This window comes from Meleagris gallopavo, chromosome 2 (assembly GCF_905368555.1).
Source record: "Meleagris gallopavo chromosome 2, MGAL_WU_HG_1.1, whole genome shotgun sequence".
Taxonomy (NCBI): domain Eukaryota; kingdom Metazoa; phylum Chordata; class Aves; order Galliformes; family Phasianidae; genus Meleagris; species Meleagris gallopavo.
The window spans coordinates 26650434-26676501 of NC_139405.1; the positions used below are offsets into that span (position 1 = coordinate 26650434).

The 26068-nt window shown below is 42.4% G+C and overlaps 1 protein-coding gene across 1 annotated transcript in view; it reads right to left on the reverse strand.

The window, feature by feature from the left end:
• Positions 1-5810: 5810 nt before the first annotated feature.
• The window catches only part of PLB1 (phospholipase B1), a 79140-nt gene continuing 58882 nt past the window's right edge, over positions 5811-26068 (reverse strand). The window contains exons 47-58 of the mRNA XM_010706793.4: positions 23137-23195; positions 21438-21481; positions 20197-20296; positions 18817-18868; positions 16686-16766; positions 15726-15791; positions 15110-15201; positions 13885-13966; positions 12504-12608; positions 10741-10836; positions 7214-7288; positions 5811-6717 (exon numbers count right to left, since the gene is read on the reverse strand). Of these exons, the coding sequence (XP_010705095.2) occupies positions 6496-6717; positions 7214-7288; positions 10741-10836; positions 12504-12608; positions 13885-13966; positions 15110-15201; positions 15726-15791; positions 16686-16766; positions 18817-18868; positions 20197-20296; positions 21438-21481; positions 23137-23195 (1074 nt within the window). The 3' untranslated portion in view covers positions 5811-6495. The remainder of the gene's footprint in view (positions 6718-7213; positions 7289-10740; positions 10837-12503; positions 12609-13884; positions 13967-15109; positions 15202-15725; positions 15792-16685; positions 16767-18816; positions 18869-20196; positions 20297-21437; positions 21482-23136; positions 23196-26068) is intronic.

Genomic DNA, 26068 nt, shown 5'->3' on the forward strand with positions numbered 1-26068 from the left:
AAGGGCAGCTCCTGACTGCAGGCTGCTGTCTGCAGGCTGGAGGACGAACAGATGACCCTTCTCATGGATGGAGCAGCAGTATGTTGGAGGCTGGGAGCTGAGGACACGCTGGTGAAGATGCTGAGAGGCAGCTTTACGTGTGGAAAGACACTTATTTTCTTTTCCCTTTTTTGTTGGCCTCAGTGAGGAACCACTGCTTTACCAACAGCTCAGGTGGATCTCTGCAGGAGGTGGCTGTGCAGGAGGCTGCCTTGCAGGCACTCGTAGAAAGTCTGGATTTACTGCAGTCTTCAGGAGAAAAAACTTTTCTTTCTCCCTGGACATGCTGATGCCTTGGAGTAAATTCTTGCTTCAAAAATCAGGATGGCAATATTAAAAAAATATCAAAAGGTTCCAAATTGGTATTATTTTTAACAGTATGGTTTTAGCTGGAAAATGAATCAAAAGGCAGACATCCCATGCTTCTGAATATTCTGAAACTAAACAGTCTTTCAAGGAGCTAAATAGCCTTGCAATAACATTCTAAAAGGGAAAATTTCACTTTGGGTCAACTTTTTCCCATCATTTCTCTTCCAGCAAGAGAACTTGAAAAACTTGAAGTCAAACCAATGAAGACCAACAATGCAAGAAAAAAAACAATTAATTTCAGCAACACCATTTCTTCCCAATAGGACTTTTCTTTTTCATAAAAATTCTGTCCCAAAGGACATACCTCCACCAGGCAAACAGATCTGAGATCAGATGCCCAAAAGCCCCAACCCTTCCTACTCCAAGCAACACATCAGGATCACTCCAGAACAAGGTGATGCAGAGCCCATAGCATTGCACCCCGTAATAAGCGCAGCCTGGGCCCCACTGAGTGCTTGCTGTCCCCATGTGGCTCTAGAGCACCAGGGCAGGCCCTGTTCCTGGTGTCCTGCATGCTGCAGAGCTTGCTGCACCCACTGCTCCTCCCCACTTATACAGTCTGCTGCTGTTTTGCTGAGTTTGCATTCAAGAGGAGAAAATCAGGCATAAAACTGGCACAGCGACCAGTCTGCTCTGTTGGTGATTGAGTGATAAGTCGTGCAGTGGTTACACAACTGGGCCGTGTCTGTGGAGCCAGGGCTTCTGAGTTTAATTTCCTGCTCAGCCACTGACTCGTCACCTCACCTGGGGCACATCACTTCACCTCTCTGCACACACATTTCATCGTCCTTGGGGAAGGTGTGGGGGGGTAATAAGGCTGCCTCACAGGAATGTTGGGACACTCAAATTACCCTAATAAATATTTGTAAGACACTTTAGACGATGTTTCAATAAAGGCATCAAGTATTTTGCTGTAGAATAAGTAACAGCCAGGAGAATGTCCTAATTGCCAGGCTGGTTCATTTGCCTACCGTGCACCATAGGTTTCTGGCAGCTGTACTGAAGGATGCCTCAGGTAGGGGAGAGGTGAAGAGGTTGTTGGACTTGTGCAGCAGCAACAGCAGGAAAATGTCAGCTCGTGCCACAAAACAAGCATGTGATGGATGCATGTTACGCCATGGGCTGAGAAGCATTTGTGTCACTTTCAACCCAGACTCACAAAAGCTAGCACAGATGACTTTGAAATGGATGGCATACAGATGCTTAATCTTGTTAAGCACAGTCAATAAAAGCCACATGATTTCTTCAGAATTCATTGGCAACTCTGGGGACTTAGAAAGCATTTAGACGGGAATTTCTGCTATTGCATATCCCCAGAAATGTTATCTTGCTGCCTACAGCGAGCACCTCACCATTGGGATTCACTGACCAGGTGTGTCAGGGCCTGATTCTCAGAGGATCTGGAAGGCATATTCTGGTTTATTATATTATTTGTATAGTCACTCAATTTTGCTTTGGGAAACCAAGGAGATACTGTACTCCAGGCCCCAGAGGCTGTATTTACACAGAGGTGAACTTTGAGGGTCCCTGCACCTGCAACACCTGCAATGCAGTTGGCCATTGCTGATGGAAGGGAAGAGCTGAGCAGAGAGCCAAGCCAGCCTCGGGAATTTTCAAGGTACGCATTGTCCAACCTACCCAGCTGCATCCTCTCCACTTAGTTCTAGCTCCTGTGTTTTACTTTGATCTGAAAGGTGTTTCAAAAGATACCCACGGGCAACCTGTCAAGTGTGTGTAAATCCCTGACAGGTGCAGAGTTGCTGAGCTGGCTGGTGCCTGTGACTGCCACAGAAGGCTCTGGCTACAAACCTGAGCTGATGTGACAGCATTGAAAGCACTTTGTCTCATTCACCCGCTGTGAAATGCCCAAGGCCCAACTTTCCTGCTGCTGTTGATCTGCTGAGCAGCCTTGGCTGCTCTTTTGTTTTGGGGATTATCTCCTATTGCGACCTAAGCCCATCGTGGCTCTCAGGTGGTGCTTCCAGTCACTTAACCAACACAAATGGTAGCAAAAGGGGTTTTGATCCCTTCACGGCTAGTTTTTAAGATGAGAAGGAATTTTAAAGAATCTGTGACAGTTATAACACAGACACTTTCAAGGCAACAGACCACTTTTCTCCTTCATGTCCATAATCTCTTTACAGCAATGAGAGAGCACTGTTAGGTGTTTGGAAGTGGCTGGTTTCTCCACTTGAAATATCTTGCCACAGGGTCAACCCATGGATCAGTGGCAGAAGTCCTGTCCTGCCTCTCACTGAGCCACATCCACACAGCACAGTCAGTCCACAGTCAGGGACTCTTAAAACCTTCTAATAAGGAAGCAGAGAGCCTGAAGAGCGCAAAGTACTCTACCACTGAAGCACATTCATGGACCCCATACTCTGTCCAACAGAGGATATGAGCACATTTTCATACCCAACATCTACAAATTCTATAATTAGGAAAAAAAAACACCACACTACAAAGCTCATTAATGAAATTTTCTCAGTAAAACCCACATGCATTAATCTAGTTACAATCATGTTATGACTGACAATCACAAAGTAGTTACACAGAAATGGAAAGCCATAAGGCAACTTCCTCTAGCCTCCAGCCAGCAGGGATTCCGTCCCAACTCTTAAATAAGCTCTCCTATATTTCTTTGGATTAAATTGCTCAAATTGCCCAAGCCATGCACTTTCTGTCTTCTTTTGGGCTCTTTCTGGTGGGCAAAAACAGAACAATAACAATTTCTGCTTTCTGCTGAGAGCTAATAAGCTTCTTTTTTTATTATTTTATTGCACTTTTCAGCTATGAGTTGATAGCATCGAGTTTCAAACTGTGTAAGAGAAAATGACTGCCCTCAGAAAGGAATTCAACAGGTGAAAGGGTAGTGTAGTATCTGGGCCAGATGCTGAGGATTACATGGAAGATGCTCAGCATGTGTGATGTTAACCATTCCAGCTTCTTTCCCTTCTTCTACCACCCTCTTTTTTTGATACAGTGTAATGCTGCTAGAAATAATATTCAGGCGTCTGGATGAGCAAACTCTGAACTGGGGATAGAAATAGTTTTAACGTGATAGTTCTCAAAAATCATGCTCAGAGATCTGTGATTCCCAGGAAACCTGTTTTCCATGTAAGTAATTTGTGAGCCACATCTTGGATGGGCATTCTTCCTGTTCCCAAAGTCTCAGATACAGGGAACAGGAATAACCCAACTACAGAGCTGTAAGAATCCAGGGCTTTTCCATCGGTAGACAAAAAGGACAGAAGTTCCATTCAGCTGCTGCCTCAGCGGTAGACAAACTGCCAACGCTTATTAGGCTCTGTCACTTCCCTTGAAGACTGGATCCGTTTCCAGGGCCAGGCAACAGCACAGCGCTTCTCCCAGCAATAACCCACACTGGGCAGTCCCTTGGACAATGACTATCCATGAGCACCAAGCTGCAGCTCTCCATTAGTGGAAGAGCTAAGCCAGTTTTCAGAAGACATACGAGGTGCTTTTCAGCAGCAGGTGTGATCACCACTGTCTGAAGTAAAATTCTGGGCTAGGACACCATGCTTTTCATGCTTTTTTTCACACAGACTTGAAGTTCCTCCTATGCTTCCCTTCCTTTGTGCATCAGTAAGCAACCTGCACCCAGCAGTGCAGAGAGGAAACATGCCACGGGGCAATGAAAGCAAAGATGTGTTATTAAGGAAAGAGGGAAAACAGACAACTGACAGACAGGATGCACAGATTCTGATTTAATGCTAAACTGAATGCAGTCAGACAAAGATCCAGACCTAATAATTTGTCATTCATTTCAGCTTAATCCTACCTCTACTTAATGAGCACAGAAAGAGCATTTGGCATCAGTATTTTAAAGGAAATTATTTTGCTTCTGGAACAGCTGAAAACTGCATGATTCTTCTTCTTTTTTTTAATCTTATTTTTAAATGTCCATGCAGTTCATCACATTCTTCAGTCCACACCAGCAAGATGCCAGAAGACATTTCCACAGGCTAAATAAGGAGCACACAATTTCCAGCTCCATCTCCTATGTGCTCCTGCTGTAATAGTGCAGCAGAGCTGTACCCAGAGAAAGTAGAGGAAAAGGCTTCCGTTGCCGAAGCAGCACAGAGCCAACATAGTTTAAGCTCACCAGGTTCCCAAAAGCTTCAGTAAAGGTAGCATTTCTCACAAAGCCGAATGCTTCAGGGAACCGAGTATCTGCGGTACAATCCGCAGTCACCCAAGGTCCCAGGCAATAACAATTTCCGCTAGCATCCTTCAAAATACTGGAGGAGGTAAGAGCCATCTTTTTGTTTCACTTCCTGACTGGCTGCAACTCTGATGTCTTGGCTTTCAGAAGCTCAGAGCAAAATTCAGACTTCTACAAAAGGAAGGGACCTTCTACTTATTCTTGCAGGGGGCACCAGCATGAAACCCAAAACAGATTTGCATCCAACACCAGGCTGGAAGAGCCTAATGAGTGAACGGTGCAGCTCTTGCTCACGTTCTATAAACTTCACCCCACTTCATGCACGCACACATCATTTGAAAAGTACATCAGCACTGAAATTCTGTTTTGAGTCTCCTTTAACATACCCAGTACTGATGAAAGGTTCCACAGAGAATGACATCTTTTTCTTCCCTATGAAGGCAGGGGCTGCATGATTTGTGGCTATCCAGAATGGAAGAGGACTTATGAGAATAACATACAGGATTGAGAATAGATTGTCACCTTCATAACCCACTGGGATTCAGATCCCTCACATCTTATAATAGTCTGAGGTAATGATGCTGTGGAACATGCTGGAATATAGTAGATGTCTTACATTACAAGGCTGCGTTTGCTTCCAGTAGTTGAACTAAATAAATATCAGCAGTTCAGACATCAGGTAGATGGTTAAGACACACACTGAAGACAGGGACAGGAAGAACAGCAGAGATGAGCTGTGTGAGCTTATGCCTGAGCTGCACTGAAACAAGATACAGGTGCTTCTGTTTTGCATTTCAAATACATCTCTGTTTGGGGCTGCATGTATAGCTGCCGTGCTCAGACACACCTGTGGATAGGATTTATGCAAACAACAGTCTACCACTAACAGTCCAACCTTTGAGAGCAGATCAAAGGAGGGAGGAGTGGAGCTGCAGTTCCTGACTACACACGCTGTATTTTACCCATCTCTTTTTATCTTGGCCAGAAGAATGAGCGAAACGGAGTCTGAATACCTTGTGTGTGTGTGTAATGACTAGATTTAAGAAACCCAGAACACTTTTTTCCACTGAAACAGTTTTAATTTTCAGCTTGTTTGCATTTCTGGAATGGAAATGTAGAAATCTCAAAAAAAAAAAAAAAAAAAGGAAAAAACCATCATTACAAACTACAGTTTAGTTTCAATAAAATCAAAAATAAAAGTATTTGGCACATGAAATAAAAGTACTGACAAACAAGACCACAATGAATATATGTAATATGCAAGTATCACACAAGGGATGTCTAACTACCGGAAAAGATCAACTCTGAACTCCTGAGAAGTTTGAAAAAACTTTGCAAATTCTTCCTGAGAGAATGACCACAGTGATTCCAATCTGGGAGAACTGAACATGCCACAGGTCCCACAAGAACCAGACCATTTTGTTACATGGTTGATCAGAAGGTGCTAGAGGATGTTTCCTTGGCATTGCACTTTCCTGTGTACTTTCCTGAAAGTTCCAGTATGACCATAGCACCATCAGCTCAGTGGTCTTATTGGAATCTAACATGTGAAATTGCTACTTTGCTTCTTTATCACACCTCACCACTGGGGAACACCAGGTCACAATCATGAACATCTAACATTTTATACACAGAGTTTTATAGGAAAAGGGGACAAATAAGGTGCCAAGGTGCATGAATAAGTCCTGTGTAATATTCAAGAAACTGAGAAGCACATCCCAGCACGAAAAAGCTTTAACATTTGGAACTCCATTGTCCACCTCACTGGTCTGCAGAAGCTAGCCCTACAATGCCTTTCTGAGCAATACCAGTGGGCCCAAAAATTCCTGGCTAAAAACAAAATTTGAGGAATGTCCAACTGTTTTTTAATTCTGCAGAGACAGATGTTTGCTCCATTAGTTTTACAGAGATGTTGTTTTCATGTTCTTTTCTGCATCGATCTCACATTGGTGTCTCCTGGCTCTTCTTCCTGACACAGCCCAGAGGAGCAAAGAGCCCACCAGGACTCCGGCTACTGCCGCCACAATGACAGCCCAGTAGGGGACTGAATGTTCTGTCTTCTCCAAATTGAGAGCTGAATTCCTAAATCCACTGTTTCTCATTGTGGAAAGAAAGGGTTTCTCCTACAAAGAGAGATGAAAGGTTTTACTGACCAGAGACACCTCGCAGCAGTGTTCAGACAGCATAGCATACCCCCTCCCAGAGAAGGGAGTCAATTTCTAGACAGGCAATTAACTGTTCTGCCTTCTGCTTTAGCCCAAACTGTTTCCTGCCCCATTGCCTGAAGTTCCTAGAATTAAAAAGAGAAGTCACCTTAGAAACATCAGTGTTGGCATCATTTCCAAATCTGTTTCCTGCAGATAACCAAATGAAAATACCTACACTCATTAAAACCAGCTCAAAGTAGAGACTTTCACTGCAGTAAGGATAGATCTATGGCATTAAACCTTTCTGTAGAATTTCCAGAGTGTAATAAACAGCAGCATATTTTTGCTATTTATAACCTTTACAAAGATATTCTTGGGAAACAAACAAATAAACAAACAAAAACCAACAAGAAACAGTAAGAACAGAGGAAGAAAATAAATGTGATTAAAGAAGAGTACGGCCTTTACTTACAAGGTTTGGACACTTGAGTTTTGATCTGTCATAGGTAAAGTTGTTGTAAGTCTGCTTTTCACCAACTGGTTCCATCTGAGGAAGGGAAAAGCAATAGTAAACAGTGAGGATTTTTTTCTCCTCTTGTATGAGGATGCCTACAAGTTTTTATCCAGTCTTTTAGTGCCTGCAGCAATGAAGAAACATGGGAGAAGTGCATCATAGGAGAGTTTCCAAACATTTTAACACTCATGAACTGAAGACATTGAGGATCTGACGCAGTATCTGCAAAAACTCAAGAAGCAAACAACAGGAGAAGCCTTTCCTTCTTTCTCACTGAGTGCAGGAGAAAATAGCTCTGACTACCACATACTTCAAATACTCTGCTACAACAAAGTGGTGCACTATACACTCAGTTCTCCCACATAGGCATCTCAAATAACAGTATAAACCACAAAGGAAAAAAAAAAAAGTCACATGAGAAATGTTACTCACATTACTAAGCACAGTACTGAAAGAAAGAAGCTTAGGTGTCATGGTGACGGAAATGCGTTCAGAAACGATGTGGAGTTGCACAGGCAGGAGGAGACAATGCTAACCTTTGCAGTCTACACTCAGACAAGAAATGCCCGGGGAGTTTTAGCTAAGGCTAAGTTCACAAGACTGCAAGAAGTGAATTAAATAAAGCCTGTTAGATCATCAGTTGTCAGCTAAGCTGACCATAGGTTCTCCCTGAGTCCATTTCAGACGCAAAATAAAATATGTCCAGGCTAGGAGTGCACGTGCCATCTGTTACCATAGTTAAGCTAACAAGTAGAAGCTTGATCAGTCATGTTGACTGAAGCATTTACGATTGTGTATCGACATGCCAGAAGTCATGACCTAAGGACTGGCCCATAGAAAACTGCAGAACTGTCACCCAGCACTTTTAGGTATACAGCATAGAGGATTGCTGTTGCTGCTGCTGCCATCTATACACACATCTACTGTCCCACATGACTAAAGTGTCACTGGCACGGTGGAGAGAAACAATACCTTGACAAAACCAACACAAGATGGAGAAAAAAAATCTTGATAACAAAATTCCAGTATGGGAATACTTTCTCTGGTTTCTTCATACAAAATAAAAATAGGCACAGAAAAAAATCAAAGGGGAGAGATGAACCAACACAAGATAAAGAAGCTGATGATGCCTCGTGTATTAAAGATATGAAGAGGAAATAAATGTAAGAAGTGCAGAGAAGACGAGAAGTAAACTAGAGGGTAAGGTTTTACTGATTGTCATGAGGTCCTGTTGGACACCTACAAGTCCTAATTGTTTGGTCTGCCTTCTTGCTAAAGTTGTGAAGATGGAATTTGCTTGTTTTATTGCATTTGAAGGGAAAAGCTCAAGTTCTGATGTAATGATTTGAAAGCTATGTGGCTCATTTCTTGTAGCATTCTGTCTGCAGCTTGACTGGTTAGTTGTAGGTAACCGTAACACTTTCTGTGCCAGAACACTTGGCAAGGGGTCTGGCATAACGCCCAGGCAAAGGACAATAAGGTGCAGAATTCTATAGCCTATCCTTTTCACTTTGACTCTACGCGATGTGTACCTCAGGAGCATAATCTTCTGAGCTCCGAAGATGACAGCATCTCCAAGTCCATAAGTATACAGGACAATTTCTGGAACACACATGCAGATCCTCTGGTAGCATGTAGCAAATACAGAGGCATAATACAAGCTAAACACACTGTGGGCCAGGGGGCTGATACGGTGGATCTAGGACCAGTAGGAGACTGTTAAGATTAAAGAGTTTTCTGACTTCATAGGGTAGGAGTACACTTTGCATGAGGCAGGAAAGGCAGAGAACATCAGGGTGAGGAAGAGGCTCCTTAAGCCGTCTCCATCCTTGCATACCCACACAGTGGCCAGGCACAGTCTAGCCCTTTGTGTGGACTGACGAGAATACATGTCATTTGGCAATAAGCCTACTTCTTGCTGAGCTCTTCAGGGAACAGCAAAACAATACGGCCTTACAGTAAGCTTGCACAACCTCTCCATACATGGACAGCGAGTGGAAAGAAGGGAAGTATTAGATAGATATATTAAATATAAATATATTAAATAGATTTAATAGGAACTAGTCTGATCAACATGAATCGACAGAGTTCTGTGGAAGTGAAGAGTTTGCTTAAGAATCTGATCCCCAGTACGCAGTAGAAAGATGTGTCAATATTCTTATATGTGGGAAATGAGTGACAGCCTGGACAGAATGAAGCTCCAGTGGCAAAAAAAAAGGACTGATCGTGATTCAGGAATGAGTAATGGCTAATAAGAATACCACGTGTCAACAAACCCAATTTAAGGCTACCATATGCCCAGATATTTTCTTTTTCTTCTTGGGATCTGCAGCCATGCACTATTTGAATGTTATTTACATTTGTCAGGGGGTCCTGAACCACCGTGAGCCTTGTTAGAGCTACTACACAAAGAAGCCTGCTAGGCTGCCACCATCTGGAGACCCACACAGTGAAGCCTGATGCTGAAAAATAGGCAGATTTGTTGGGTGCACAAATAAATAACACAGGCACACACACACTGTTTTCCATAACCCTTACATGACTTACAGCTCATGTGTTACAGAGAGCAACTGCATAGGTTTCTGTCCGGGATGTCCTAGTCCTTGTGCTGAAGTTCCTTAGGGAGTATGTTATCTTGCTCAAACTTTTACTTAAACTGAAAATAGTTTCTCCTCTATTTATGTCTGTTTCTTGCACAAACCGGGATACAGCATTTCTGCTGGCACAGTGCGTTTGCAAACTGGTGTTGATGAGACAAGAAGAGCAAATGTTGCTGTGGCATGAAAGCACCATAGACTTTTTTCGACTATGGGAAATAACATCATTCCAAAAGTGACTGTTACCTTGGAGTTATCAAGTCTAGCATATGCTTCTTATATACTGTGCCAGCACTATTCAAAATTTGTTTCCCTCAAAATGACAGAAGGAACATGACTGCAAGCAGAGGAATCATAGGTGTGACTTCAGTCCTCCATTAGCTTCAGTCACTCTGACAGAATTGCCTCAGATATTTGGATGATACAACACTTTTAATGGTAGTAAAAAAAAAAAAAAAAAAAGAAATTGATCACGTGTTTTCATAATAAGTCTAGGAGACGTCAATGAGGAAAGGTAGGCTCATTCAGCAGGCTTTTTCAGGAAACATACGGGACTGTATGTTTAACTGGGCTGATTTTTGTCTTAGTGCATATTAATTACCAAAGCAGAAAGGAATTTCCCTTCAGAGTATGTTGAAACACTCAGAATTTTTCATAAGCAAAGGGGATAAGCAAAGGGTTATACTGTTTTAGGCAACAAAACTGCTGTCAGTTGTGTCCCAAGCAATGCAGACAAAGAAGGATCTCAGAGTTCAGTAGTCCTCCTCATGTTAGCATAACAGTTTCATTTCTTGTTTACTGTTTTGTTTCACACAAACATCCTTTCTCATGATCTTTTGTTGGGACTCCTACAACAAGCACATTGGGATCTACTTTCTAGTCTCTTACCATATTATTCCAGAGAGCCATAGCCATCTCAGCATAGCCTTTCTCGCTGAAATGAAAGCAGTCTGCAGCAAAGAAACTCAGATCTGGCTTGCCATTCTGCAATAAAAAGCAAAATAAATTTCTAAATACATTTCACACTTTAAGACTTGACATATTGTATCTAAAAGTGCACTGTACCTACCATACCCACTTCACACTTTTTGGTATTTGCAGAGTAGGACCTGGGTGTCCTGAAGGACAACAGGTTGTCCATAAGCCAGCAGTGTGTCCTTAAGGCCAAGAAGGCCAACTGTATCCTGGGGTGCATTCCAAACAGCGTGGCCAGTAGGCTGAGGGAGGTGATCCCTCCCCTCTATTCTACCCTGGTGAGGCCACATCTGGAGTTCTGTATTCAGCTCTGGGTCCCCAGCTCAAGAAAGATAGGGAACTTCTAGAGAGTCCAGTGGAGGACCATGAAGATGATGAGGGACCTGGAGTATCTCCCACGTGAGGAAAGGCTGAGAGCCCTGGGGCTGTTCAGCCTGGAGAAGAGAAGGTTCAGAGATCTTACAAATGCTTATAAATATCCAAAGGGTGGAAGTCATGTGGATGGAGCCAGGCTCTTTTCAGCAGTGCCCAGTGACAGAAGAAAGATCAGGGCACAAATTGAAACATAGGAAGTTCCATACGAACATGAGGAAAAACTTATTTACTTTGACTGACAGAGCACTGGAACAGGAAATGTGAAATGTACTATAGGGAACCTACTTCAGCAGGGAGTTGGACTAGATGAACTCAGAGGCCCCTTCCAACCCCTACGATTCTGTGATTTTCCTTAAATGCAATCTGTTCACATTTTGACACTGCAGACAAAGTTAGGCGCTCGTAACTATGGACAGATTATAGCACCTTGAGATCTCCTGTGTAATGCATACTGTTCAACTTCACAAAGCAATTTCCATAACAAATCTTATCATTATACCAATAGTCACAGTTCGTATATGGACCCAGCCATTGATCTGTACTTTACCTTAAACAGAACAACTAAAAAAAAACCAAACGTTTACTTTAATCTTTGCTTATCAAACTTGCACAACTCAGATTCTTTCAGGTATTCAAATTTGTGCTGGATTTCAGAAAATATCAAAAACTGTGGGTTTATCCATGAGAGGCAAATATCAGTACTAAGGAAAACACACCTTATCACTACTAAAACTGTAACCATTATTTGGAGTGGCAAAACAAAATAAGGATGCTATAACAAAAAGACGAGTATTATGCGAAACTGAGTGCTTCAGGATCCACACCAAGAATTTGTATCCTTAACTACAGAACATATATAATGTTAGAGCTGTATAAAAGAAGGGAGAATCAGCCTTTGGCTTCAAAGGCTGCTTCCTGTTTCCAATCTTAGGTGAGTCAGGCATGCTGGTCTCCATGCGAAGAAAATCTGAACACATTCAACAACCTAACGCAGAGAAAACATCATGGTGAAGGCCAACCAAGCCCTCCAACAGCAGAAGCAAAAGGGGACATGCAGTTCAGATGAAGCACAAGGGTGCCTAGGTGCAACATGCCCACTGTGAATGTTTCCCAAAGCTGTTTTGACCCACAGGCAGCACAGCTTTTCCTGTCTTCTCCGTCACTCTTATTACAGGCTCTACCCTGTGGCCTCTAAACCATGCAAACAAAAAAAAACCACAGTCCTTGCCTCACGGATTCTGCCAGCTTAGAGAAATCAAGATACTGGCCTACGCAAGATGCAAAAGAAAAAGGAGACTCACGCTGTCCAGAGGCAAAATGGTGTTTCGGAAAAATGGCTGCACAACAACGGCAAAGTCCTCACGCTGTTCGTACCGACCACTGTTGACCAGCTGCAAGGCTTCAGCCTGTGGGGAGTTGTGTGGTTGGAAACAGGAAAAGAACTTGCAAAGATCATCTACCATTTAACAGCTATTGTAAAAACATGCATATTACATTTTTGCAATGTAGGTTGGCAAACTTAGTACAAATCCAGCTGAATAGTATTGAACGGTCCAGAGAATGGCAAAGTAGATAATTTGGAAGAGATTTTCGTGAGAAAAATGTGAAGAAACTAAGACATTTGGAAAAGTGAAGCTGCTTAACTTTGAGCAAAAAAATGTGGTTTGTATCTTACAGAAATCAGTGCTTCATAAGCGCAAGAAGAAAAAAAGTACAGAGAATTAGAAAAAGGAGCAAGGCCAAATTTTTTAGAAGAGACAGATGATTGGGAACACCAACATGTGGAACATGTTCGATTTTTCAGAAAGGTGTGCTGGCAGTAAAATAAAATATAAGCACTGTAAAACACCTGCTACTTTTGAAAACTATGCCTACAGACATACATATTATCAGACAGATAATAAAGCTATCTTCATTATACCTTTCAGCTTATGGGTATAAACACTAAAGGTCCTGGTTATATCTCAGAACAGTTCTAGTCCCACTTCCCTAATAAAGAAAAATGCCTACATGGCTAAGTCTATGTGTTTTCCAAGATGGATTTTTTGAGCTTTGTCAGATCCATCAGACAACATCTACTGCCATAGAAAGAACAGGAGGACTGGAGAACAAACTGTGATCCCATAGTGATCCCTGCATTCACAGAACTAATGACAGAAAAATCTTCTGCTTCAATGTCTATTCATAACCTTTGTTAAATTTGAGTGAACCTTAAGGTAGAGGCTATGAAAAGTTACTCTCAGATAATTAGCTGACCCACAGTAAGCTGCGTGCTAACTCTCAGCCCATGGTAAAAGAAAAGAATATCAGGTTAGTTTAATTCATTTCCTTTGCTAAGAGTAATGACAAAACTGCTGATGCAAGTTAATTTGTTATCCTTGCAGTAACATGTCAACTCCTGTGAGCTACTCATTGCATTTATAATGAATGTACACCAACAAAACAGCCATCACCATCAACTCCTTTCCAAATGCCCAAACAACTAAGCTCAAAACATTAAGGCAGAAAGACTGCATTGCTGCTAATCACCTAGGAGGCCAGGATTTTAATTAAACTGTAGCCAAGCTGTTTCCCCAACCTCTCCTCTCAGTTCTGAGGTTTTGTGTAAGAGAAAGGGGATTGAAGGAAGAGATGAAAAAGAAACACAAATGAAGATGACTAGTTACAGAATCAAATTGTTACCTGAAAATCTCTGTTGACTCTCTTAATTTCTTGTAGATCAGAAGAATTTTCTTTGGGGTTTAAGAAACATGGACAAAGATTCCTTCAATGAAAGAAATACTAAAATTAAAAGCCAACCTACAGTAGCCTGGTACTCAGAATAGCTGCTCAAAGCTTACAGGCAGGAGAGCCTCCTTGCTTACTTAGACATGGATACAACAGGAAAAAAAGTCCTCATTGACTTCATTTTCACTAAACACCTGCCACAGCCAGTAAGAGCTGCAGGATTCACAAGCCTTGAATGTCAGACACAAACATACTTGTGCCACACGTTAGCAGCATATCATGTTTTTGAATAAAAACACCCTACATATTGACATACAGGAGAGTTTCAGAAATCCAGAAGTTTAGAAAATAACTTGTTCATGTGATCTGATTCCCCAGACTACTGCATTTCCTTCTCTTACTCTCATATCAGGTGGTAACTTATGCTTCACTGAAATGCATTCTCTAAGAAGGAATTAATATGAAAACATCAAGCAAGACAGTTGGTTCACTAATATCTCTTCTAGAGTGTTCCAGTAGTTAATCACTTCTATTATTAAAAATCCATGCCTTATTTCATTTGAATTCATTAGGCATCATCTTCCAACCAGTGGTCTTTCTTATAACTTTCTCTGCTAGATTAGAGAGCCTTATGTCCACTTTACATGGATATGAAATACATCCATACTGACTCCTCTGAAGGCAAGGGTACTTCATAAAACACGTCCCACAGTCTTGCTGGAGTTACAATTTTGACCTCTTCCATTTGGTGGGAAATGCAGCTCCTGGTCTTGCTTTCTGCAGCCCGACCAACACAATAGGTAATGCAGCACTGAATACATGGAGAGGCATCAGGGATATCAGCCTGAGCTGCTGAGCAGCAAATGGCTAGGCATAACAGGCACTAAGGTCAGTTGTAAGGCAACTGCGTGGTGATTTATGCCATGATATGCTGCCTTAGAGCTAAGGAAGGCCATGACTGACCACAGACTACAGGTGCACGCCTTTTTTAGCTGAAGTATTGGAAGAAGCAATAGAAAGTCATTGTGAACTAGTGTATTCATGTAAAGGCAGCAATAAAAGGAGCTCAGAATGGTCTATGTGGCTATCCCTGCTGTAGCAAGTTTAGATTGATCAGAACAAACAAACAGTAACAAAAAAGAAAGGCTTTTAAAGGTGAAGATCTGTTGTGTTCACTTACTCTGTCAGAAAGCATTCTGAAGAGCTTGCTGCCACCTGACGCAGTCCAGAAATCTCAAGTATCTCCACCATGTTGATAAAGACTCTTGGGAGCTGCAGGGATTATAATAAGCAGACATACCGAGTCAGAGAACATGATACCACTACAAAGGGAGAAAAGTGCCATCCGTAGGTCAGTGAGTCAGTGCAGAATCGCACTGGCTGCGACCAATAGCAAGAGTAATGTATAAAGAGAGGGAGACATATAGTGGATGTCAGCCAAAAAATTCCTGGCAGCTAGTACAAACTAGCTGAAACGCTGCTTCATGCCCTGGGGCATTTCCATTTTCTCTAGGGTAAATGAAACTTGGTTCACCATCAGTACTGGCAGTAATGCTGTGATATATTTGATCCACAGCAAAAACACCACTAAACTCAGTTGTCCTGAAACTACAGTACATTTTCTCAGGGCATTATCTAACACAGTTGTTCAACTGCTCCTCAGTGCTGCATTATGATCTCAGCTCTTTGGAAGATAATCTTGCATGAAATATAATCACTGAAAGTCTACCAGAGGTGAGAAAAACATAAATGCGCTTGCCAGGAACATAGTTTGCTAGGGTATCTTTAAAGCTTACCTCTGTGTAGAAAATATCCAGAGTGTCCTGGAGGTGCTTTACGTAGTTTTGCACTGAATACGCTTCCTATGTCATTAAAATAAAATAAGATTAGTCTTCTTTCAAAAACCCAGAAGTTTTGGCTGTTTCATTTGCACAATGGAGTCCCTATTCTCCTTTCTGCTTCTGATGGCAGATATATTTTTGGAACAAGAGGTTTACTGCCACACGCGCAGAGGTTGTAGAGTGCCACGGGAACATAAGCACTAACACATTCACTTAATCTCCACAGAAAATCTAGAGGTATTTAAGAGTTCTTGGCAGAATCTTTCCTTGATGAATAAACAAAACCCATAGGCAAAACAACTCTGAGTGTGGTTATAGAGGTTTAGCCACTGGGGCGAAGACTCCACTTAGCAGCCTTTGAAGGAAATAGACCAAAACTGAGAGAACAATCCTCACTTATTTCAATGAGCCGGACCTCAAGACTTCAGTGTGTGCTTTTCAGAGGGGATGAGCACTGACAGCTAGATATGACATCCTTTTTCATAATGAACTGATGTTACTTTGAATTATTTGGTGTCATTCTGAAGCAAGAAAGAGACATCTCCAATAATTATTGCATGGAGACACTTTCCAGAATAAATGTTTACTTGTGTCCCTGTAACAACAAACATAAGACACCACACTTCTTAAGTGCTTTGTCCAGTCAAGCTGGAAGAGCTCCTTGATTTATACTTTTGTTCAGTATGGGGCAGATTGTCGCTGCTTAAATTGTGCATTACTCCAGACCTGCAGTGCCTCAAAATCAAAAGCTGTGTACTTCTTTCTTATACAACACAGATGAAAGGAATTGTAGTCCTAAGTGCTTTTTAAACAAAGAGGAGCTTTGGCTCATGGAGAGAGAGAGAAAGGTTAAATTTCCAGGGCTGGGCTCCTGCCAAGTTCCTAAACAAGCATGCCTGCTTCAGAGATACAAACCTTATCCAAGCAGTACTGACACAGGTCATTGCCTCCAATGAAGATAGTGATCAGCTTCCAGTCCTCCTTGAAGTTAATATTCTGGTGGCACATAAAATGAACACATTTCTGTGTTTGCTGCTTACACTTGCAGAGGTAACATTTAATGAGGGGGGCACAGGGGGTGCAGACTGCACAGCAGAGCAGCCCAAAAGAGGCGCAGCAAGTTAAGGCAGCAAAATCATAGAATGCCTTAGGCTGGAAGGAACCTTGAAGCCCATCCATTTTTGACCCCTTGCCGTGGGCAGGGCTGCCCCCCACCAGCTCGGGCTGCCGAGGGCCCCATCCAACCTGGCCTTGACACCTCCAGGGATGGGGCACCACAGATTTTCTGGGCAGCTGTGCCACTGCCTCACCACCCTCTGAATAAAGAATTTCTTCCTAGCATCTAGCCTAAATCTCCCCTCTTTTAGTTTAAAGCCATTCCCCCTCGTCCTATCAAAGAAAAGCATCCGTCTGAAGGAACATGAGAACTGTTTGCTAGTCTAGCTGCAGCTCACCTTGGCTTTTGTAAGGAAATTCCCTTCAGCAAACAAGAACCATCAGGGCAGCTGAGCACTGAGACGTGCCAGCAGGTGTGCTGAAACAAATACTGGGTTTGGGGCACGGTGGGAACAGAGCTGGGGTTGCTGGAGTGGCTGGTGAGAGCCGGGGAAGTGTGCTGCTCGGGATCCTGCCAGCTGGGCAGGCATCAACCCACGGGTAGGCAGGGAGAAAGGCATCCCAGGGACCAGAGAACGGATTAAAATAGCAGAGTCCGGGAGGCCGGTGACTTCACCGAGCTCATATAAGGGCAGCTGCAGCAACCACGTCACCGCGCTGACAATAGGCGCTGCTGAGAGCTGGAGCTCAGCAAAACATTTTGTAGCGTTCTGAACAAAGAAAGGAATCAAAGGCAGCTATTTTTAGAGCGGTGCATTTACATAACAAACAGCTGCGAAAGGATCCCGCAAATAGAGGAAGGGCCTGGGAATTACCCACGGGTCTGAATTCTCCTCAAGCAACGCCTTGCTCCCAAAGCTTTGCACAAAGCGTGGCAGGGATTTTCCCCCCCTTTTTAAACATGCATAAATAGCAGCGAATAAAACAGATCGAGAGCCATGTAGTACTTCACTGAAGAGCCACGGCAGCTCCCTTCATTGCCAAACATTTGGTAGCACAGAGTAACTGACAGAGCGGTGAGTATGCAGCATCCATCAGGAGTGCTGGCACACAGGGATGCGTGCTTTGACAAATCCTGCTTATTCAGTACCTTTCTTTCCCATTCAGTCTGAGCCAAGGAACACCAGGCTCTCTTATTCCCTTACTGGACACTCTATGAAGCAACAAATCACATTGACAGTCATCACAACACATCACCACAACAAATTCAGACCACGCTTGGGGCAAGACAGCCTCAGCTTTCTCCCACGTTTCCCCCCACGCCCCAAACTTCAGCACTAGCCACTGTGTTAAAAGCTCTCTGCAGCCCTCAGTGGAGCAGGAACAGCAGGTTGGTTCACAATACTAGATCCCTGACCAGTTCCCTAAAAGCTTGAGATGTGGCAGGGATTCACTCCACCTTGAAGACTTTGGCCTCAAGGCCAAATGATTCACATTCCTGTTTCAGGGGGCCTAATCTCCCGGGAGGATTTCATGTTCCCTTTCCCAGTATTGCCATTCCCCAGTCCCATACTCAGATCAAAGAATGTGACTGATGTTTGTCACTAGGCCCCTGCTCCAGCAACTTTGTGCTTGGCCTTTACGAGTTCCGCTTTGAATGCTGCTGCTCACTCACAGCCCTATGATTTGCCTGGAGCCTCCAGATCTCCTCCTCCTTCCCACTACTATTTTCACAACTCCCAGATGCATCAGCTTCTGCCCTTTGTGTTTGCACACTACCTGGGTGGATTTCCAATAGGTAACTTTTAATCTCTTTATGATAGTGACTGTTCCTTAGTTGCTTATCTCAGAAAACATACCAGAGATGAGGACACTGACTTTTCTCTTATCAGTAAAGAACTGTATTCAATTGCCCCATGAACTGGCACCATGGGAGCACTGAGGTGCAATCTGAATTCCCTGCTTTGTTTTTCAGGAACAATCCACTTACCGAGCTGCTCCTCATTAGCTCCACCAGTTCACGTGCTTGGGCTGGCATATTGCTGTAGGAAGAGAACAGAAGGATGTTAGATGCATGCTCTAAAAGCTCATCATCATCATTTTCTCTCACACTCCTCATTTCAGGGAATGCTAGGAGTGGCAGAAACCCACACAGAGAAAGTAATGCCTCAAAAGGAAGAGTAGTGACCAGAGCAGCAGCAGTTGCACGAACAATCTGATCTAAAAGGGTTTCAGCTAGGACAGCTGCCAAGTGGCAGTCAACTGGGATGGATCCTTCGCATCTCAGAGTAGGCTTAAGTGCATTTTATTTGGAGAAAAAACACTAACGCCCAGATGTACAGAGAAATTTAGCTGCATAACTCCTTTTGAAATCTAGTAATGTTTGTACAGAAGCTGGGCACCTACCCAGCTTTCCTGATCTGGCCTTCAATTCCTACAGCTTGTCTGAAGGATATTGCTTGTACAGTGGAACCACTGGGCTAGAGCTCAGGTCTGTGCAGGATGCAACATCCATAGAGCAAAGCACAAACCGTGCTGAGACTCCAGCTGGAGACTTGAACTCCTGATATGCTGAGATGAGACTGCGCTTGAGCAGCTTGAGTTCTGCATTTTGCCAGCAGCTACACAAACATGGCCACGTTTATTTGCACTCCCAGAATCACACTGACCTCAAGTCACTCACAGAACAGTAGCTACACGGGCTTTGCTAGCTACCCTGAAACACTTTTGTAGAAAATTTGATGACTGTTAAAGGGGTCACAAAGTCCTGGAAACAAATTCCATGAATATCCATAGAGCAAGCACAGCTTGTGCAATACAAACTCATACGTTTTTGTTCTTAACAGACTGTGGTGTTTTCCTTCGAGAGGAAAATGGATTTTTTTTCCAGATGCTCACTCAGTTCATTTTCTTTACACTGCAAATTAGGAAAGCTTTTAGTGCAATTAGGTGACAGTTTCTATTTGTTAGTTGGAGGCACATTTCCCAGAAATCAAGGAATAACTGAGAGGGTCATCAGCTTTTTCTCATTACAAACAGACTGAAAGTGAATGAGGAAGCTGCAAACTGAAGGCTGAGCAAAAAAAAGGTACTTTTAGAAACTTCCTTTCTTCATTTCTTCTGCACAGAATATTTGATCTAATGCCTTACTTATGCTTCTACTTTTGTCTCTAATTTAGAAAAAGAATAAAATTAAGTCATAAAATACTGTCTTAAAAAAAATGTAATCAGAAATCAGACCACAGAAATGTGCACATTACATATGGATCGTCATTATTAAATCAGCCTTAACATGCAGCTCAAAGACAATCTGTCAGTGCATCAGTTCTTTCCTACCCCTTTGCCCATTCTTGGCTTCAGTTGCACTTACCGTGACGTCGCACCTCTCTCTGCAGCATTGAATCCAGCTCCTTCCTTACCGTTGCCAGTGGAGAAGCCAAAGAGGCTTGGGTTGAATTTTTTCAAAATATCTTAAAAAGAGAAGACAATGTATAACTATCCATCGTACAACTGGCAGTAGACATATCTGCTTTGGAGACTTCAGTACTACGAGTATTTCTCCCTGTGGAGAAGGACAAGGGCTTGATGGCCCTGATGACACCCAGGTCCTAGGGAACTTGCTGAGTGCCAGAGCAATTGTGGTTTCTTCCCTTCGTGTACCAGGAGCAGATGCTCCAAAGAGGACTCTCTATCTCACAGTCCCCCATTTACCCATTAAGATAATATTTATAACAGGAAAGTGAATTCTATTCATGTTTACAAGCTTCAAGTGAAACCCTCAGCAGCAAAGCATGATGCCTGAAAACTGTTACTATTACTGTGTCTGTAGTGCTGTCTGAAACCTCTTTATAAATTCTCACTTACAATGCTGCATGCATAATGAAATGTATTTTCTATTTTTCCTTAAGCACACTGTTCATGCTACAAGACAAAGCATATCGGTTTTTGTTACAGTGTCAGGTATTGCCAGACTGTTCCACAGCATGGATCACATACAAATAGATGAACCACTGTGAACCAATTCCCCTCTAATTTATGGTCACACTGACCACTCAGTGTTTCTATGGCAACTACAGAGACCGGTTACACAGAATGCTAAGACAAGAGATGTATAGTATTTTTAGATTTTTTGAGTGCAGTGTAGCAGCTTGAAAGTATTGAGAGAAACCAACAGGAAATCACAACCTTGCCAATGATCTTTTCTAAATAGACTGTTAATTGTTTCATAATCCTCCGTTTGCCCACAGTCATTGAGCACTATAGTTGGTGATTGGAAAACACAAGGAAATGAAGAAGGAACAGATCTGCCATGCCAGATCTGTCCTGCCACCTACAGTACATTTACTCTTCATAATTTCTGTCAAAAGGATGCACTGGCCACATGCAGATGTTGTAATGTGGAGGGGCTGAATTAGCTTTGCAGCTAGGAAGGTCAGTCTGGGTTTCAGCTGTGAGTCAAGTGAGCTACTCCCACTCACAACAGATGGGGATGCCTGCTGTTTGCAAGGGAAGTGTGATCATTTCCAGATGTTTTTGAACATCCACTTGGACTGCTTTCAGTCTAATAATGTGCTTTTCCCCTTACTCACGCTGGTTTTTCAGGACACTCACTGGGTAAAGTGGTTTGGGTCTCCAGGGTGCCATCACCTCCAATACTACAAAGGGAAAGTACAGAATTACTGAGTAGCAATAGTTCTGCAACCCTCTTATTGTCAACATTCATTGCTACTGCAGTCCGGGAAGGTATACACACCTCAGACTGAACTAGGAATATAAAGCCACAAGACAAGAAAGACTTCAGGAGAGGTACTGAAAGGAGATTTCAGATTGAATCAAGCAGGATTTCAGCTAGGATATATGCCTATAAACTAGGAATGGAGCGTACAGGAAGAATCAATTTTTTTATATGAACGTGCTGGGATGCCCATTGTCAGAAGGCATGTGGCCCTGCTGAAAATACATTTGTGTGCATTTATGCATAGAAGAGAGACTGCATTAAATGTTCATTATCCACCTATCTGCTATTTTGCAATAAGGAATAATGCCTCTGCCTCTACTGTTATCATAAATCGGCTGATCATGGAACTCTCTCAGACTCAAGCTAGGATGTTAGAAAGCAGCCATCCTTTATTTTCAGTGCTGGATGCACAAATGGATCCTTCCACCTAATTGTGCGTACCTGGTACAAAATATCTTCAGTTTGTATGCATTACTTGAGTTACATGTGCAAAGGTTTTCCCAAGCAGTACATACACATTCAGTACTTCCCCCAAAATCATTAACACAGGGTTACACAAGCTCTTTTTGTGGTGGTGGTTCTGAGACCCTCCAAACACTCCTCCTCACTGTGTTTACTGGCTGAAATCTGTCTTCACACATGCTCATTTAGCTCCTTGCCTTGATCGCACAATTCTTGCTTTCACAAAATTAGCTGATTCTAGCAGAACTTCCTTATCTACTTGGTACAAGGAGTTCAGTTTATCATCGTTACCTACTTGGTACAAGGGCACAGATTCTTCCTGTTTTCTAAACAAACTACAGGGCTATCCATCAATGAGCATTAGCAAGCTTAACAGTATCACTACAACTTGTATCGCTAGCATTCAAATAATGCCTGTGTGTATAGAGAGTGTTCCCTTATACTATCTCTGTCAGGCCCTGACATGGGGGAAGCACAGAGTAGAGAAAAGACAGATGAAGAAAGGAGTGTATACATGCACATGCTTATCATATATACCATTCATACTTCTGCCTGTATGAGGCAGGTACTTTTCTTCCACTCTAATGTGGACATTAAATTCACATCCACTCTAGCACATATTGTCATTGCTTGCTTTGTAATTGCAAATCTATTTGGGACATCTTCACTGTACGTGCATGTGGTGCACTCAGCACGTTCATGCCAATCACTCATATAGATTACCTAGCATTAAACACTGCTTTCGATTATCACAACAGCAGCAATAGACTGAGGCACAGGACCCTACTGGTAGCAGTCAGTTCTCATTTGAAAAACAAACAAAAACCCACCACCACAAAAATCACTCCCTTTCTCTTCCAACTCTGACTCTCTCTCAAGCCTTTACCCAGCAATACTCAATCTCAGCATCCCGCCCCCATATTTACTCTCTGCAGAAAGAAGTTTGCTTGACAGGAGCAGAATTTAGCTACTAGACATGTGGCAGCACACCCCTTTGTCTGATATACCTCATTCCCATCCTCTTTGGGATGTAAGTACACAACCAGGTGACCCACGTTTTCAACTGTCTCTATGGATGAAAATACCAGAGAGAAAATTGAGCATATTTACCTCCAGGAACATCCCCTCCAGTCCACTTGTGGATCAGTTGTGCAGGCTCCTGCTGCAGTCTGAAATGGATGAGAAGAATAACTTAAAAAATACTAGAACAGGGTGCTGCAAGTTTAGGTAAAATAGAAAATGTGAAAGTGCTGAAGAACTTTGGTAACGCCATTCTGAATCCAACCAAATCCTTTATAGCATAAGCATTCCTTGTCCTCATCCAACAGCACACACTGGCCTCTGGGTAGTCCTACATCTCCCATGCTTCAAATTCACAGCCTTATCCTCATATATGAAGGCAGCTCATCTAAACAGCAGACCCTGGAGTAGAGGAAACACAGTCCAACCAGCAGGCATCAGACTGTAAGATCTTGGGAACTACATATGGCATTGGAACTACAACTCAAATAATAGTTTCAACAAATTAAGGGGAACCAGATTACAATCTACAGCTTTGTATTTGTCTGGATTTTTCTGATGGACACTGCTTCATTCTAGCATGTCCTGAAGAAAGCTGATGTTGAGAGGCCTAATAATACAGAGAAAAACGCAGCTGAAAAATTCCCAGTCAGATTTAGCTGTAAATAAATCAGTAGAAGGGTTGTTTTTTAAACTGCCAAGAAAACAAAACTTTGGTGCAAAATTCACTTTTCTCTGTTGGACCCTGTCAAGAAATCTAACACAGAGACTTTGTGAGATGTAGGCAGGATTTTTATTTTGTATTTTTGCCAATACAGATAAACATGTTGGCATATCTTTTGCTTTCACCATGCACTGTGGCTGAGAGGTTGAACAGATGCATTCTAGCCAGTGACGTGACTAAATTGTTCAGTGTTTCATTAATCTCCAACTGCATCTGGACTGAAAACAGTCTTCCTGCGGTGTGAACTTTATTACAATTTAGTATACAGGAAAGTCATCAGAACAAAGAATGTGATGATAGATCTGAGCGTTCACAGGACTGGGATAGAATGCTTTCATTATTTTATTTTTAAAAAACTTCTAGCAAGGTCAGCAGCTTGACTCACTTTCATGACAGCAATAATGAAAATAGGTTATTCTGTAGCTTTTTAGTTTATTAATGGTTTCACTTCATTTTGTGCTATTCAAAAAGCTATGTGTCCTGGTTTTGGCTGATAAAGAGTTCTTTCTCTTCATCGTAGCTGGTATGGTTCTGTATTTTATTAGGATGAAAATAGCACCGATAAAACACTGATGCTTTCATTGCTGCAGAGAAGTGCTTGCACTGTCAGGGCCTTTTCTGTTCCTCGTTCTGCACTGCCCTTAAGCTGGAGGAGTACAGCCAGGGCAGCTTGCTCAGACTGGCCAAATGGATATTCCACACCACGTGGCACCGTGCCATAAAACTTGGGGGGATTTGGTTGGGTTGGCACTGCTGCTGCTTGGGAACTGACTGAGCATCAGCTGGGGACTGATGCGTAATTGCATTGTACACCAATCACTTGGTTGGTTGTGTTTGTTTTTTCTATTTTTTTCTCCTCCTCCTTCATTTCTTGTTAAACTGTCCTTAACAGGCAAATTCTCATATACCATTTTCAATTCTCTCCCCCATAGCCCTAGGGGAAAATGAACAAGTGGCTTTTGTGGTATTTAGCTGCCTCCTGGGTTAAGCCACAACATCACGTTATCAACATAGCCATCAATACTGACTGCATTCAGTGCTCCTGGAGGAAATACCAGGAGGAAAATCAATGCGTTAGGGAAGCAAGACAGATATTGCTATAGTCCCTCTGTACCAGGGATGAAGTACAAAGTATGAGTTGCTGCTGGCTATACCAAAATTTTATTTATGTGCATATGTGTTTGTACGTATGAGAAATATTCTTTGTCTTCTTTCTCCATGCCTCTCAACCAGCACTACATCTCATACGTTCACACCTTGCTATGGCAATGGCAATCAAGAACAACTGCATGAATAACGGCAATATGAAAGACTGCCTTGCTCTGCTGTTGGGACAAAAACCTCAAGGAGCAGAGTCTGGCCCCTTTGACTAGAAATCTCTGAGAAATTTCATGTATCAGAACCAAAAATTTTAAAAAGATGTGTGCCATCAGAGGAGGAAATCAAGCAATTTTAAATGCTGGCGATGGATAGGAGGGAGGTTTGCAGGGTCATTACTAAGGTCCTCTAAGAAAAGCTCAAAGCTCAGTAGGAGGGAAGACAGGATTACTTCAGGTCAAGTGAAATCTGTTTTCAGAGCTAATGAGGAGGTGAAGACATACATTCACACCTGCCTGTCAATAACCCTGATCATTTGAGAACTGTAGTCCATTCAACTCCCTCTGAACTCTGCAGGAACTGAAGCTGCTAAAATGAGCACAGGTGTAGCTCAGGAATGTAAATTCACATTGACACCAGTATCTGCCTTCATTCCATGCCAGAACAATTCTGTAGTGCTGTGCAATTCTGGAACTCTTTCTCGGAAAACTTCAGCACAGATCAGCAATATTCCCTGTTATTCTTTTTTTTTGAGCCCTTCTTTTCTGAGACTGTTCTTTTCAGTTTGCATTTCTTGGTACATGAAATACATCATAGTTTTAACTAAAAATTAAAATTAACCCAGGAAACAACATCTGAGAGCACACTTCTGAAATACTGAAGTGTCAGAATTATCTCCAGTGAGAATCACTTTGGTAATCAGTTATTTCTCTAGGAAATTTCATCAAGACCTGCCATTGTATGTAAAATGGCAATTGATTTTTCTTATTTCAGAAAATACTGTTACTATGAGGTAGACATTTTCCTTTTCTAAAACACTTGAATAAATTGTGTGCAGTAGAGAATGTGATCCAATTTCTGTTCTGACCTGAATTATTCATTACTAGATTACTCAATTGTCAGTGTCACTCATATCCCTTTAGGCTATTTCTTTGCAAAGGGACACAAGTAGATGAGCTTTTCTTTGCCAGACAAAACAGT